Raw genomic sequence first — 16,002 nt, 5'->3', positions numbered from 1 at the left:
GTGGGAGTGGGGGGAGTCCCGGGGCTCCCCTGCGCCAGCCCTGGTGAGAAGCCAGGCCAGGTCTCTCACTGTGGTGGAGGAATGTGCTGGAGGTCTGGCCCTGCTCTGCTTCCTGGGGTGCTGCTGCCCTCACACCCCTCGGACTCGCCTGTGTGCCCTGCGTGCTAGGAGCTGTTCTCTCCCCTAGAACCATTTAGCTGCAAATTGCCTCTGTCTCTGTTGGTCTGAGCAGAGCCTGGGAGGGGTTGGCAAGGAGCAGGCAGCAGATGGGACAGCCCAGGAGGCGAGGATTTAGGTAAGCCGTGCTGGGCAGGCTCCTGGAAGAGCAGGGCTGGACACGATCCTGTACAAGTGCTCCAACCCGCGCCCACGCTGGTGATATCGCACAGGACACTGGCTCCTCCCTTTAGAGGATCTGTGGGTTGTGAGTCAGCAGGGAGCAGGGCCTCCCTGCACTTGGAGGTGGATTGCCAGCCTCCTCATCTCTGCCCGATTGGACGGGGATGACTAGGCGTTTTATATCATCGTTACAGGAAGGCCCTGCCTTTCTCTGATCCTTAACCTTGGCCCAGATTTGAGGTCTGGCTGGGTTGTGTTGCTGGGCATCTGCCTGACTTTCTGAGCCCTCAGTGGGGGAGGTCAGTTTGGGGAGAGAGTCCTGTGGCCCTTGATGGCCACACTGGCCATGCGACACGTCTTGTGGCCAGCACGTGGCTTTAAGCCTTGTAGAACTCTCAGGGGACCTTCTCAGATCAGGCAGTCTGGTGGTTCCTGGTCTGCAGCCGGTGAGTGAAACCTTGGAGTGGCTTCAGTGTTCCTGAACCCTGGAGAAACCAGAGGCGTGCGTGGGCTGAGTGCAGTGGAGGCTGCCCCTGGATGGAGTGCGGCCTCACCGTCTCCCTCGACGGCGGGATGGCGGGACATACGTTCATAGCACACGGAAGAGCAGGAAGGTGCATGTCTTTGAAGCCACGGTTCTGTGTGGAGGGAAAAACAAAACCAATCTCTTACTCAAGAAACTAAGGTCTTGAGAACTTGGCTTCCCAAGGTCAGAGTGACAGTCTGAATGTGCGTCAGTCTGTCCTCCGAGTGTGGTCATCTGTCCGTGTTCCAGTGCACCAGGTAGCAGCCTGGAAACAGATGCCCAGGCCCAAGTCCTGACCTCGTCACTCCCGGGCCAGGAGCCCAGAGCTCCCGGAGCCAAGTTTTCCCTCATTTATGAGAGAGAGAGAGAAACGCAGACTGCACTGTGCCTGGAGCTTTGCCTGTAGAACAATCATTCAGTAAATGTTACTTACCGAACCGTCCTGCCTCCCGTAGCTGGTTTTTGAATCACAGTAATTTTGTGGGTTTACAAATGTATAAGTGTAAAGCCTTTTAAAATAACTGCTTTAAGAAGATTAACCATTGAAAATAAGACCAGCACCCCTGCCACAGCTTCAGTCGTAACCCAGTGCAGCAGCGGTCACTTGGGTTGGGATCCTGGCTCTGCTGTCTGCCAGCTCCGTGACCTTGGGCAAGTTCAGTAACCACCCGCCTCTGCCCTGGGCCTCAGCTTCACTGGGGTGAGTGAGAGCAGGGGTGTGTGGAGTTATCTGTCTATAGGAGTGACTGCTGGTCCCTGGCACGTCTCCATCAGAATAAAGTGAGTGTGTTTGTATTTTATGATTATGTTAAGGAGTCCTTTTAGGATTTTTAAAAAAAGATTTATTTTATTTATTTGAAAGTCAGAGTTACAGAGAGAGGTAGAGATAGAGAAAGAGGTCTTCCATCTGCTGATTCACTCCCCAAATAGCTGCAAAGACCCAAGGATGGCCCATAATGAAGCCAGGAGCCAGGAGCTTCTTCCAAGTCTTACACATTGGTGCAGGGACCTAAGCATTTGAGCCATCTTCTGCTGCTTTCCCAGGAGCATTAGCTGGGAGCTGGATCAGAAGTAGAGCAGCTAGAACTCGAACTGGCACTACATGGGATGCCAGGGCTTTAACCTGCTGCGCCACGGCACTGGCCCTAAGGGTTTTTAAAAAGATATTTTTGTTTGTTTAAAACGCAGAGTGACAGAGAAGAGAGAGGAAGAGAGAGAGAGAGAACTTCCATTTTCTGGTTTGCTCCCTAGCTAGGTCTGGGCCAGGCTGAAACCAGAAGCCAGGAACTCCGTTCTAGTCTCCCACATGAGTAGCAGGGGCCGAAATACTTGAGCCATCTTCTGCTGCTTTCCCAGGTGTATTAGCAGGAAACTGGACCAGAAGGGAGAGCAGTTGGGACTCAAACCAGCACTCCCATATGGGAAGTCGGTACTGCAGGTGGCAGCTTACCCAGTTGTGCCACAGTGCCAGCCCAATGAGTCCTTTCTAATAGATGGTGCCAGCATAATGAAAGATGTGCATGACATAGGGCTGGGAGCTGTGATGATGTGATGCAGGATGGTGGCTGAGGGTGTGAAGCCATGGATGGGCTGGCCGTGTAGGCCACGACAGCCGGGCTTGAAGCTGTGCATCCCCCAGCCCCTGGCACCTGGAAGTTTGCAGAAGGGGGTGCTCAGAGGGAGTGGTGGTGGCAGAAGTTAAGATTGCTCAAACAGCCTGTAATCCTACCACGCATTTTGTCTTGTGTGGTATTTTATCTGGATTTTCACCTAGTTTGCACATAGCAGCTGTGCTGTTTCGTAACCTGTTTTCAGCTGACATTTTTCCTGTTTCTACATATTATCTTTCTAAATATTTTAATCATAAAATAAAGAAGGAAGTTGTTTTTTCCTTAAACAGAATTAACTGAAGTACATTAGAAGTTTTTAAACTGTTGTGTCCTTGTTGGGGACAAGGTAAAAAGCAGAGGTGGCTCTGTGTTTGCAGTTGGGATTTTCTTGATTCTGTTAGGATAAAAACTGTTTCGCAGTGAGGGTTTTTATAATGTTTTCCCCAGCTTTGGGGTAAGTATTCTTACTCAAATTCTTTTTAAGCAACGTAACTTCCTGCTCCAAAAAGGACATGGAATTGGGTTTTATGTCTGCAGTGGGAATATGTGGCAAGATATTTAGAGAGCCTTTTCCCACAGATATTTTTATGGGAGTCAGAGCTTTACCCGGGCTTCCATGGACTTCAGTTTGTTGTAAGAGTCTGCCAAGAGCAGAGTTCTCATGCACGAGACTGTGCCCTGGTCACAAGTGAAAGATGACATCCGCCCTTGGTGGAAATGTACAATGGAGAGTCTTGGCTCTTGCCCCGTCCCGCCCCAGGTTGGTTGGGGAGAAATGCCCTTTAGCAAGGGTTGGGAAGAGTTTCCCCGAAACAGAGCCTTTGGGGATGGGAAAGGCTGGCCCATTTTCTGAAGAGGGGCTGGGAGGGAGCTTCGTGGCAGCTCCTCTTTGTGCCTCCGGGGAGCCTCTTTGTCGTGCTCTAACGTGTGCCGACTCCATACCACGATCTTTTCGGCCATGAGCCAGCCCTGGGGACTTCACCACAGTCCTGGACCAGGTGAGAGAATGTGGTGGTGCCTTACAGATCAGCAGGGGCCCCCGAGAGCCGTGCACTGGGTGGGAGCCGGAGGCTGTGTCATCTCAGCTCTGTTGCTTACCTCTCGGAACCTCCATCGCTCACCCTTCAGAGCGTCCGTAGGCGCCCCTGCCTGGTGAAGCTGCAGAGGAGACACAGGCACGTGGAAGGGGAGGATGCTGTTCCTTAGCCCCAGGCTCTGTCTTGGGTGGAGGTGATCTGGGGTGTGCCGGGCTGGGTCCCCATTGAGGAAATGAAAGCCCAAACTGTAGCAGAAGTTAGAAATCTTGGTCAGGGTCAGCAAGCCCAATCAGCCCTTAAAGAATTCTCAGAAGAAGGGCTGGGGCTGTCCGTGATGGAAACTTCAAGTGGTTATGACTCTCGATACCCACAGCCTCTCGTGTAACCTGGATGCACAACTTGTGATGTTGCCTCAAGTCATTTTTGAACACATTCTTACCCTTATTTTACCATTTTTTTTTTTTTTTTTTTTTGACAGGCAGAGTTAGACAGTGAGAGAGAGAGAGACAGAGAGAAAGGTCTTCCTTTTCTATTGGTTCACCCTCCAAATGGCCGCTATGGCCGGTGTGCTGCGCTGATACGAAGCCAGGAGCCAGGTGCTTCTCTTGGTCTCCCATGGGGTGCAGGGCCCAAGCACTTGGGCCATCCTCCACTGCACTCCCGGGCCATAGCAGAGAGCTGGACTGGAAGAGGAGCAGCCAGTACAGAATCCGGCACCCCAACCGGGACTAGAACCCGGTGTGCCGGCGCCTCAGGCGGATGATTAGCCTAGTGAGCTGCGGCGCTGGCCGTATTTTACTATTTTTTGAAAGACAGCTACGCACGTTTCCATCTACAGCTGGAAGCTGGGGACTCTCTGGTTCTCCCATGTGGGTGACAAGAACCCAGCCACTGGACCCATCGCCCGCTGCCTCCCTGGGTGTGCCTTAGCAAGGAGCTGGAATCAAGGGCAGAGTCAGGGCTCAAACCCAGGCACCCTAGTATAGGGTATGGGCGTCCTAGCTGGCTGTCAATCTCCAGACCGAACGCCCGCCCTTTGGCCTGCTTTTTTAGGAGACTTAGCTCTGGAAGTTCACAAGCTGCTCAGTACTGTACTTCCCTTTATCCTTAAACTGCCTTCTGTTACTCTAGAAATTTCTATAGCCTCTTGGTGTCTAAATTCCTTTACCGAAGCTGCAAATTTCTGCCAGAGACTTAGCTGTTCTTAATGTGTGCTGCTTTTTTTCCCCCCTGATGACCTTTGCAGATCTTTTTCCTGACTAGGTTTGCTCCATTTGTCCTCACACCTGGTTGCTCTTCTTCCAACCTAGGAAGGGCCCATTACTGATTGGCAGGACTGGTCAAGTGCTGTGTTACCTTTAGGTGGGTTGTCCTAATTTAGAGAGAGCTGTTTACTTTTCAGAAGGATTTCGTTTCAAATCTTGGAAGTCAGAAAAGATGCTCAAGTGGATTTATGATTTTCTAAAAAGGTCACTGATTCTTCATCTGCCCCAGGTAGCCACACCAATACCTTCTTAGTGTACTGTATTCTACCTGGCTGCAAGTTAGGCCCCTAGCAAAGAGATTTAGGCCTCCAGAGATGTGCCAGAGTCAGCCCATGTTAGTGAACTCTCAAGATTTGTCCAGAAACTCATTTGAAAGGAGTTGACCTAAGAAGATTGTGGTCCTGAGATGCGGGTGTGGCCATTTTCAGTGACTCAGGCTGTGACTTGGGGTGCTTTCAAACTGTGATTAGGGAATAAATAAGAAATGTCTTGTGGCTGACTTTAGTGGAAGGAAGATTATGAAAAGCCTTGTCGCTGGCTCAGTTGGTGAGCTGCTTGAGGGGTGGAGGGAAGACCTGGGGTGTGAGGGGAGCCTGCTCAGTTGGTGGGTCGAGGGCACCTGCTGCACTTCCCAGTTGGCATGCTTGCCGGATGTGCAGGCTTCCAGGAGAGATAAGGGCTGGTTTCAAAGTGAATATAACCAGAACCTTTACTTACGTGTTCATACTTGAAGCCACTAGATTAAGATCTGCTAGGTGGATTTTAAGACACAGAAGAGCTTGGGAATTCCTATGGGTCTAATCCAGGTTATCCAACATGTGATAGTTTCACAGCATTCTTCTGCCTTAGGACTGTTTGTAAGAACTCACCGAATGGAAATATCTTCTAATGAAAAAACCTGTGAATACTACTCCTGATTTAAATAGTCACACAGGGGCAGGTGTTTAACCTAGCAATTCAGAGATTGGTTAAGATACACTCACTGTCCCAATGCTGTGGTGTAGCAGGTAAAGCCGCTGCTTGCAGTGCCGGCATCCCATATGGGTTTCAGTTCAAGTCCTAGCTGCTCCACTTCCGATCCAGCTCTCTGCTGTGGCCTGGGAAAGAAGTTGAAGATGGGCCCTGAACCCACTTGAGACTCAGAAGAAGCTCTGATTGTTGGGACCATTTGGCTGTTGGGACCATTTGGGGAGTGAACCAACAGAGGGAAGCCGGTCTCTGTCTCTCCTCTCTTTCTCCCTTTCAAATAAATAAATAAATCTTAAAAACAAAACAAACAAAAACTCATTCTATATCGGACTGCCTTGGATTTAATTACTTAATTCCTGGCTCTAGCTCCTGGATTCAGCTTCTGCTAAGGCAGATCTTGGGAGGCAGCAGTTATGGTCCAAGTGGTTGTGTTCCTAACACCCATGTGGGAGACCTGGATTAAAACTCTGGCTCCCAGCTTTGGTCCTGGCCAGGGATCCTTTGCAGGTCTTTGCGGGAATAAATGGATAAGTTCCCAGTTGTAGAATTATAACTTCATAAGGATATTGCCCATTCACTTTTTAGGCTTGTCTTAATGTCTTTCTTATCCAGATGGTTGGTCTTGGGCTGGTCATCCTTGTCAGTCATGTGAGAACCCTGGAGCTATCCCCCCAAAGCATTTATGACTCCTTCTAGGTTATTCTGTGGTCCACAGCTTGACTTTTTTTTTTTATATTTCACTTTAATGTTATTTGCATTTCTCTTTTTCTTTTACTACAAGCAGCAGAAATTTATGTATACAGTTTATGTGTTTTGAGACATGAACACAGCCATGATGCCAGCGCCCAGACCAGGGCAGGTGTAGTAATTCCAGCACCCTGGGGAGTTCGCTCCCGCCCCTCTTCAATCCACCCTGTCTCTGTCACATTCAGATTTTGAGGGCATAGGTTAATTTTGCCTGTTGATGAAATTGAAATAAATGTGGGGCCTGACTTTCACTCACCATGTAATGTTGCTGGTAACAGTTGTTTTCTTTTGTATTTGTTGTCTTGATATACTGAAATTTGATAATTCCATTGTTTGAGTCTACTGAGACTTGGGGAGTTCTCAGTTTTGGGCTACTGTAATGAAAGTATTCAGAGTTTCTTTTTATGTTATCTCTGAATGGGCAGAATAGTTAGTGTCTCCTATAGTTCCTAGCCCTGTAACTCTGGGCAGACATTGTAATCTCTCTGCCTCGGTTTCCTGCGTAAAATGATGGTTTGGGAAATAATTTAGGAATGGGACTAGCATACTGAGGAAAAAAAAAGATATTTCAAGTAAATGGCATGGAACTATATATATAGTGTATACTCTGATTTCTCTTCAGATTGTATAACTCTTCCACCTTTTACTCTATAGTGTAATACAACTTTAAATACAGCTGTGTGTGTGTGTGTGTGTGTGCATGTGTATAATGGATCACAGTATAAAATATGTTTGCTCTGAACTGTAGGCAAATCAGTTTGCTAAGCACTGATTTGTATGTGCCCTTGTAAGCAAGGAAGTTGAACACTAGTGAGGTTATTTGGTAATCTGTATCCAAGGGCTCTGTCCTTGGGATACAAAAACAGCAATGCTAACAGTCATTTCCTTTGTGCTTGCTATGGGGCAGACACTATTTTAAAAACTTTGCATATAAAGTCATATATTCCTCACAACTGTCCTCTGAAGAGGACTGTTAGTCCCATTTTGTAGATGGAGAAGCTAAGACGTCAGTGATATCATGTGTGAAGGTCATAGAATTAGAAAGGAGGTCTAGAGTCTGTGCTCTGAATCACTAAGTCTGGGGGAGACAAGGAGGCAAGTAAAGTGCCGATGCAAATTCCCAATACCTAATTAACGCACTATTCCAATCCTTTATTCCAGATATGAGAAATGAGTGTTGGACGTCGAAGAATAAAGCTGTTGGGTATCCTGATGATGGCAAATGTCTTCATTTATCTGATTGTGGAAGTCTCCAAAAGCAGCAGCCAAGAAAAAAATGGAAAGGGGGAAGTGATCATACCCAAAGAAAAGTTCTGGAAGATCTCTAACCCTCCCCAGGCGTACTGGAACAGGGAACAAGAAAAGCTGAACAGGAGGTACAATCCCATCTTGAACATGTTGGCCAACCAGTCAGGGGAGGCATCCGGGCCTTCAAACATAAGCCATCTGAACTACTGTGAACCTGACCTGAGGGTGCCAGCGGCCGTGACGGATTTTAACAACTTGCCGGACAGGTTTAAAGACTTTCTGCTGTATCTGAGATGTCGAAATTACTCTCTGCTTATCGATCAGCCGGGTAAGTGCGCAAAGAAGCCCTTCTTACTGTTGGCCATCAAGTCCCTCACGCCACACTTCGCCCGGAGGCAGGCGATTCGGGAGTCGTGGGGCCGAGAGACCCACGTGGGCAACCAGAGCGTGGTGCGCGTCTTCCTGCTGGGCCAGACCCCGCCGGAGGACAACCACCCCGACCTTTCCGACATGGTGAAGTTCGAGAGCGAGAAGCACCAAGACATCCTCCTGTGGAACTACAGAGACACCTTCTTCAACTTGTCTCTGAAGGAGGTGCTGTTTCTCCGCTGGGTGAGCACCTCCTGCCCGGACACCGAGTTCGTGTTCAAGGGGGACGACGACGTGTTCGTGAACACCCATCACATCCTCAATTACTTGAACAGCTTAGCCAGGAACAAAGCCAAAGACTTGTTCATCGGCGACGTGATCCACAACGCGGGGCCTCACCGGGATAAGAAACTCAAGTACTACATCCCGGAAGTGGTGTACTCGGGGGTGTACCCGCCGTACGCGGGGGGCGGCGGCTTCCTGTACTCGGGCCGCCTGGCGCTGCGCCTGTACAACGTCACCGACCGCGTGCACCTCTACCCCATCGACGACGTGTACACTGGGATGTGCCTTCAGAAACTCGGCCTCGTTCCTGAGAAGCACAAAGGCTTCAGGACATTCGACATCGAGGAGAAAAACAAGAATAACATTTGTTCCTATGTAGACCTGATGTTAGTGCATAGTAGGAAACCTCAGGAGATGATTGATATCTGGTCTCAGTTGCAGAGCGCTCATTTAAAATGCTAACATAGATGCAAACTAGATTTTGCTGAACTAGTTCCCGTGTGTCCCGCTCCCGTGAGGGCGATTCCCCTGTTAGCCGGCAGAATCGTCTAGAGAAGTAATTTCCCTTTGAAAGCCTCCAAACCCTTCCAGTTGGTACTTCGGTGAAGGGGGAAGCAAAAGACAATGATTTTTGACAGAGAAGGGGGCAGGACACCTGGCTTTGATCCTTTCTGCTGGCAAGTTGGTGGTCACTTTTCTAATTATCCCCCTTCTCGTCAGAAATCATTAAGTTTCTAGAATTTACCGCTTTAAGTTATTTTTGGTTTGTCCTCCTGTGTGGATAACATTACCCTTATAATACTGATTTGTGTACAATCCAGGTATTTGTAAACATATTGGCAACAAAGACTTTGTTATATGTGATTCAGTGGTTTTTGTAAAATGGAATTATGTTTATTTTCATGTAATTTGGTTGAATTTTAAAAATTGTCCAGAAAATTGACTTTTGTCAAAATTTTCTGCCACCCAACAGTATTTTCTTGTGTTAATCTAATTAGTTCATTTTGCAAAAATAAGAATCACTGTGTGACCCTCATCCAGTTTATCTTGTTGTGGTCCTATGGCCGTAACAAGAGACAGAGTGTGTGTAAGTTTAATTTCTTCTTGTATTTGGTTTGCTGGGTGGTATCGTAATAGTTACCTACTTTTAGTATTTGAAAATGATGAGTATGATTCCAGAATAGCCAACTCAAGATGAGATCGCCCCTAACAGCCATATTGGGTTTGTGAATTTTCAGTGTGGACCAGAAACGCATAGAAGTAACCGTTGAACCCGAAGTGAAAAGATTGAAGTTGCAGACCTTTTTCATCACTGAGTTGTCAGCTTAAGACTCCAGGATTCTATCCTTGCCATATTTTCACAAGTTGCTTATACAGAATCCTTACTCTGAGTAGTGATGGCCTCCCTGTCTCAGTGTAGAAGTGCCTGTGTTTTTATTTATTGCTCAGATCAAAGACCAAAACATTTTCTTAAATATATTTTGTGTAATATTTTATTTGTATACAGTGTTGTTGATGAGATATTTAACTAGAGCATGATATTTTAAATGTTAAGGTGTAAAATATGTTAAATAAAGCTAACTGTTATTTTTGGATTTTAAGATTGTTTTTTGGGGGTGTGAACTATTAGAGTTGATAAAATTCTGCCAAACTATTGCTTATATGTACTATCTTGTAACATGCTTTCTTGAACTATTTTTGTGTTTATAGAGATGAGGGTCTTATCAGATGCGAGAGTGGGGACTGTACAAAAGTGGAAATAAAGTTGATGTATTTTTAATTAGCATGTGTAATGTGTAGTCATCTCTGACCCCTTTTTGTTTCTGATTACGTTTTCCCTGAAGAGGCTGTTCCCACCTCCGAAATACAGTTATATTGATTATATAATTATATTGAATTATACCTTCTTCTTTGTCTTGGAGGGAGTCATAATTCTTTTCATTTTAAATCTCAAAGATGCTTTTCTACTTGGAGTCTTGAAAGGGAAACGTGTTTATTTCTGCTTCCATGTTCCGTGAGTATAAGGAATTTCGTTAGAGAACGGGGCAGCGGCGTTCCCGCGCTCTCCCAGAGCCCTTTCCGGTTGGGGTTGAAGCCACAGTAATGAAATATAGAGGCAGCCTTGACCACTTGAGTCACTGTCACAGCCTCCTGTCCAGAAGCAATGGCTTGTGTTCAGTTAAAAACATGTAGACTTTGAAGCTCAGAAGACAGAAGAATGAGTGTTAGAAGACTCAGTGGCTGGCCGACACCGCGGCTCACTAGGCTAATCCTCCACCTGCGGCGCCGGCACACCAGGTTCTAGTCCCAGTCAGGGCGCTGGATTCTGTCCTGGTTGCCCCTCTTCCAGGCCAGCTCTCTGCTGTGGCCAGGGAGTGCAGTGGAGGATGGCCCAAGTGCTTAGGCCCTGCACCCCATGGGAGACCAGGAGAAGCACCTGGCTCTTGGCTTCAGATTGGCGTGGCGGCCATTTGGAGGGTGAACCAAGGGAAGGAAGACCTCTCTCTCTCTCTCTCTCCCTCACTGTCTAACTCTGCCTGTCAAAAAAGAGTCAGTGGTGTGGAGGACATTTGTGGGCAAGGGTGAGGACACGGGCCTGGCGCGGCGGCCTGGCTTTCTCGGGGCTCCCGGGGCGTGCTCCAGGGGTAGTAACCACTGCGTTAAGAGCCGGAAAAGGATGCCCTCGGAACATTCACAGGTAATTGCTTCACAGTCAGCGTGTGTCCATTTAAAGGGCACTTAAAAAATGTGTGTGGAAAAATGAAATTAAAAGTTTAGTTTGGTTTGAAACCATGTGGGAACCCGTGGCTAGTTTGTTCCTCATTCATGTTTTCTGGGAGTTCCTGGACCATGTGTCCTCAGGCAGGAAGTTTCTCCTCTGAGGGAAAAAATTGTCGCTCCCCCTCTTCGTGGAGGAGCAACACAGGACCCTGCGCTGTTCTTTCGTCTGCTTGGCCCTCCCCGGGTTTGCTGCTGGTTCTTCCCGGGTTGGCTACTGTCCCTTCCACCTCCGTGGAAGGGCAGTTCCCCCTGGCCACATTCCCCACTTCCGCAGGGGAGCGGCACACCGCCAGCCGGCTCTCTGGGGGGCTGCACAGGTGTTCCTTCAGCTAGATGTTCCCCATAGATGTTCCTCGTAGATGTTCCTGGTGCATGCCGTCTCTCTCCTCCTTTATAGTCCTCCTCCGCCAATCCCGACTCGGCTGCCCACACGCCGAGTACGCTGCTCTCCAATCAGGAGCAAGTCCTACAGTTTATTGGTTGAACTGGAGGCAGCTGTGCGGAAGCTGTTTACTTCTCTCCCAACGCCACATTGTGGGAGAGCAGATGCATAGAATAAGTCTTAATTCCAGTAACAGTCTAGTCCGGTTTGCTCCCCACAAAAAATGTCTTTATTTTTTTCTTGTAGAGATTCTTCTCCCCTGAGGAAGCGCTGTAGCAGAGGAAGCAGAGAGGTGGTAGGTTTCCAGCGGGTTTGGCGGCCTGGCGGGGTGGGGGGACGGCAGTGGGCCTCCCTGTGCCCTGCGTGCTGCTGTTTTTGAGGGAGTCCTTGCTGTCGCAGTGGCTGCCCAAGCCCTGGCTGACCTGAGAGGCTGACCTCACGGGTTTTGCAGCAAAGGGAGCCTGGTGCTGGAATTTTACCCCGGCTTGGGTTCAGTTGTAGGACTGACTGAACCTTACCTCCACGCGGCCTTGTCTTGGCTCCGGGCTTATGGGTATAAGGACCACAAGTTGTTCATTTCTCTGACAACTGCTCAACACTGGAGGCACCGTGCAACTGGGTGTTGTGGGCCTTTTTTGTGGCTGTTGCTAAGTCATGTTGATTTTGAGTTGAAGGTCAGAGGGCTCAGTGAGCATTGCTAGGGTTTAAGCTTTTCCTAAATCCAAGCAGGTCTTCCTTAAGAGGAAAAGGAGGAAAGAGACCAGAACAGCTCACTCCCGTCCCTGGGCCTGGTTTTACACCACCTCCTTTCTTGAATTGGTCAAGGGAGACTGGAAAAGAGAGCCAGGAAGTTGGGGGAATGCACTGTTAACAATTGGACGTTGAGTCCCGAGTCCCGAATTAAAAGCTTCCTAAGGGTACCACCTGCTTTTCACTCCGGACTGAATGATGGTGATGTAGGCTTGTCTCAGCCCTCTCAGACACAGAGAGGGAGGGTGGCTTTATTAGGGCAAAGGCTGTCTGATTTTTCACTCCAGGAAAGCTGGAATGGATGAATTTTATTTGGGCTAAAAACAAGCTTCTCTGATTTACCTCCTGATGAAAAACGCCAGGTGAAGTCAAAATTCTTGTTTAGAACCAGAAAATAACACCAGTGCTGGCCTTTTGAGGTTCAGATATCTGCTTAATTTTTCCAAAATGGTAGTTCTGTGTTGGTTTTGGTAGAGGCCAAGAATGAGGCACTTCAGTTCTTAGAATGCTCAAAAATACTGTAAGCTATAATACTATATATATATATGACTTTAAAACACTTCCAATCAATATGATTAATACCAGTTTTATGATGGGGTTAATTTCAGGAAATTGAAATACAGCGTTAGTCTCTATGCAGTATATGTGTTTTGTTTTGATTTTTTAAGGCTTTCTAATGTGTTTGTCATTTGATCTATTGAGCTCTTCATTTCATTTTGATTTCTCTTCACTATAACACTTTCCTGTTCTACTAGTTTCTGAGTTTCATTTTGACTCTTCCTTAAAATTTCGTTTTCACGAGAGAGATTTTCAATCTTGTCCATTAAGGATTTCTGTAGTTCAAGGATTTGCTTTTGAAAACTTCTAAATGTTCTTATCATAAATTTTTTGAAATCCGTATCTTGCATTTCTTCTATCTCATCATCTTCATACTCTTGGCTTGGGGTGTTTTGCTTATTTGGAGGCATCATAGTGTCATCGTTGATCTTGCTCCCTCTATTTCTGTGTTTGTTACTCGGCATAGTTAATTCTTCTTGCGTCACTGTGCGTTTTTTTTTTTCTTTTTTTTTTTTTTTTTATTTATACTGTGTCCGTGTTAAGTGGACTGCCTGCTGTTGGAGGAGACTTGGAGGCTTGAGATGGGTGCGGCCTGAGAGCTCTGCCTAGTTCTTCCAGGTTAAGGGTGTGCAAAGGTGACACCCTCAGGTTATGCGTGGTAAATCTCTCTCTTTTTATTTATTTATTTATTTTATTTATTCAGGGGGTAAGTAACACCGCAGGGCACGGCTGTGCAGAATTGATGGTATTTAGCTTCCAGTCTTTGGCTCCTCTGGACTCCCACTGGGTTGCCTAGGCTACTGAATTGTAGTGACTCAGTTCCTTAGCTCTCCCCCATTGATATGTAAATCCAGAGAGCAGGCCTGCTCTTTGTCTCTTGGGAATTCTAGCCTTGCAGCCTTGTAACCTTTGCAAGGTTAGGGGGAAGAGAAACCCCGAAGCTTTTTTTTTTCCTTCTTTCCGGTAGTGAGTTTGCTGCACTTTCCGGCCCCCCTCTAGATTCTGACGCCCGTTTCCCCACCAATGTCTCGGGTTATTGAGCTCACCTCCCCTTCCAGCGCCGATGTGTGGACTCGGAGCCCTGAGCGTCCCAAGTCTCCCCGCTGTTGTCTGTGTGGCATGCACTCCCCTTGGAGCACTGGGGCTTCTGCGGCTGGGTCCCGCTACTTGGCTTCCGCGCGGTGGGCGACCTTGTTCTCCCAGTAGGTCCTCCGATTCACGATTCCCGTGCAATTTTTTCCTGGTTCTTTTTTCTGCGGCTACCGTAACTCCCCTTTTATTAAACTAAATTTTCCCGGACTATCGGTGCGCGCCCTCACTATTCCGCCATCTTGGCTCCGCCCTTGTTTTGATTTTTTAAAAAATATTTATTTGAAAGGCACAGTTACAGAGATAGGGATCTTCCATCTGCTGGTTCATTCTCCAGATGACCACAATGGCTAGGGCTGTGCCATACTGAAGCCAGGAGCCAGGAACTTCTTCCAAATCTTATGAGTGCAGGGGCCCAAATACTTGGGCCATCTTCCACTGCTTTCCCAGGTGCATTAGCAGGGAACTGGACTGCAAGTGGAGCAGCCGGTACTCAAACTAGTACCCATATGGGATGCTGGCATTGCAGGAGGCAGCTTTACCTGCCATGCCAAAATGCTGGCTCCTTTATTTTGATTTTTAAAAACTATTTATGTGAGAGAGAAGAGAAGGTATCCCCCAAGTATCTGCAACAGCTGGGATGGGGCTGAAGCTGGGAACCAAGAACTGAACTCTGCAATGTGGGTGGCAAGAATCCAATTACTTCAGCCTTCACCACTGCCTCCCAGGGTGTGTGTTAGCAGGAAGCTGGAGTCAGGAGCCAGAGCCTGGGATTGAACTCAGGTACTCTGATGTGGGGTGCAGGCATCCTGACCCCATGTCTCAACTGCAAGGTCAGACATCCACCCAGTGTATTCTAAAAACACCTTAGACGGAAAAATGGCGTTCTGCTTAGGTGTGCTCCCTGCTTTTCTGTCACTTTGATCTATGTTCAGGAATTTTCATCCCAAGCCTTTGAACCTTGGCAGCAACTTTCTTCCTGACCTGGTGTGCGTTGTGAAAGGGGATGTATTGATTGCTTGGAAGCAGCAAAAGCAGAGTTTTTAATTTGATTGTAATCCAACAGTTTATTTCTAAGTCAGGGGCCTGGCTGTTGAAGAGTTGCTTCCAGAGTGCTCTTTCATGTCCCGGCGCAGTAGGTCACGTGGAGAACCCGCATCCTCAGTGTTAGCCAAGGGCTCCTCACTGCCCTGGAAACTTTCCATCCTGTGGCTCGCCCTTGCCCAGCCTGCCTTCAATCAATGTTCTCTGTTCCTGCTCATCACCCAGCCTTGCCTGAAATTGGCTTCCCTAACCATCCTACTGATAGATCGTCAATGATCCTGACCTTGGCGTCAGCATCAGCCACTTCTTAAAAAAAAAAAAAAAAAAAAAAAAAGGCAAGAAGAATACCAAATGGAAATACTATCCAACCCTTGATTTGGGTTCTTCTGGAAACATGAGTACTCTGGCATCAGTGGTGGTTTGGGAAGTGCAGGTGTAGGTGGGGAAGTGAATTGGGAGGGAAAGGCAGCCAAGTTGTGTTAAACCAGCACTGCCCTCAGGAACCTGGAGACCAGTGTAAAATATTCACTCCGATGCTCGAGTCTGAAGCCGGAGGGAGCTGGGCTGTATGTTACAGCAGCTTTTTAGAGGTGTAGTTTTCCTCCTACAACATTAACTTATTTTGTGTGTACAGTGATTTTCAGTAGAGCATAGAATTGTGTGGTGACTATCATCACTACAACCCACTACAAAACCAATTTGGTTTTTGAAGCATAACCAATCCATAACTTAGCTCTCTGTAGAAATCTTTATTTTGGTCATCTTTTTTCTTCTAAAAATTTTTCCAAAATAATGCCTTTCTTTCTGATTTCTCCTTTCTCCATTAGAGCTGATTCTTAACTGATAAAAGGACTTCTAAGAAGATAAATTAGACTTTTATTTGATAATTCTTTAAAATTTTTTTGATTTATTTGAAAGGCTGGTACAGAGATCTTCATCTGCAGGTTCACTTCTCAAATGCCTACAGTGGCTGGGGCTGGGCCAGGCCAAAGCAAGGAGCTAG

The 16,002-nt window shown here is 47.4% G+C and overlaps 1 protein-coding gene across 3 annotated transcripts in view; it reads left to right on the top strand.

Annotated features, from left to right (window-relative positions):
- Positions 1–10,178, top strand: part of B3GNT2 (UDP-GlcNAc:betaGal beta-1,3-N-acetylglucosaminyltransferase 2) — a 47,935-nt gene extending 37,757 nt beyond the window's left edge. For all 3 annotated transcript variants that reach the window (XM_070069073.1, XM_002709850.5, XM_051838170.2), the window contains exon 2: positions 7,655–10,178. In XM_070069073.1, the coding sequence (XP_069925174.1) occupies positions 7,664–8,857 (1,194 nt within the window). In that variant the 5' untranslated portion in view covers positions 7,655–7,663 and the 3' untranslated portion in view covers positions 8,858–10,178. The remainder of the gene's footprint in view (positions 1–7,654) is intronic.
- The last annotated feature ends 5,824 nt before the right edge of the window (positions 10,179–16,002 follow it).

This window comes from Oryctolagus cuniculus, chromosome 2, assembly GCF_964237555.1.
Source record: "Oryctolagus cuniculus chromosome 2, mOryCun1.1, whole genome shotgun sequence".
Lineage (NCBI taxonomy): Eukaryota > Metazoa > Chordata > Mammalia > Lagomorpha > Leporidae > Oryctolagus > Oryctolagus cuniculus.
The sequence above is the reverse complement of the archived record's forward strand: the minus strand, read 5'-3'. Positions and strand labels throughout refer to the sequence as shown.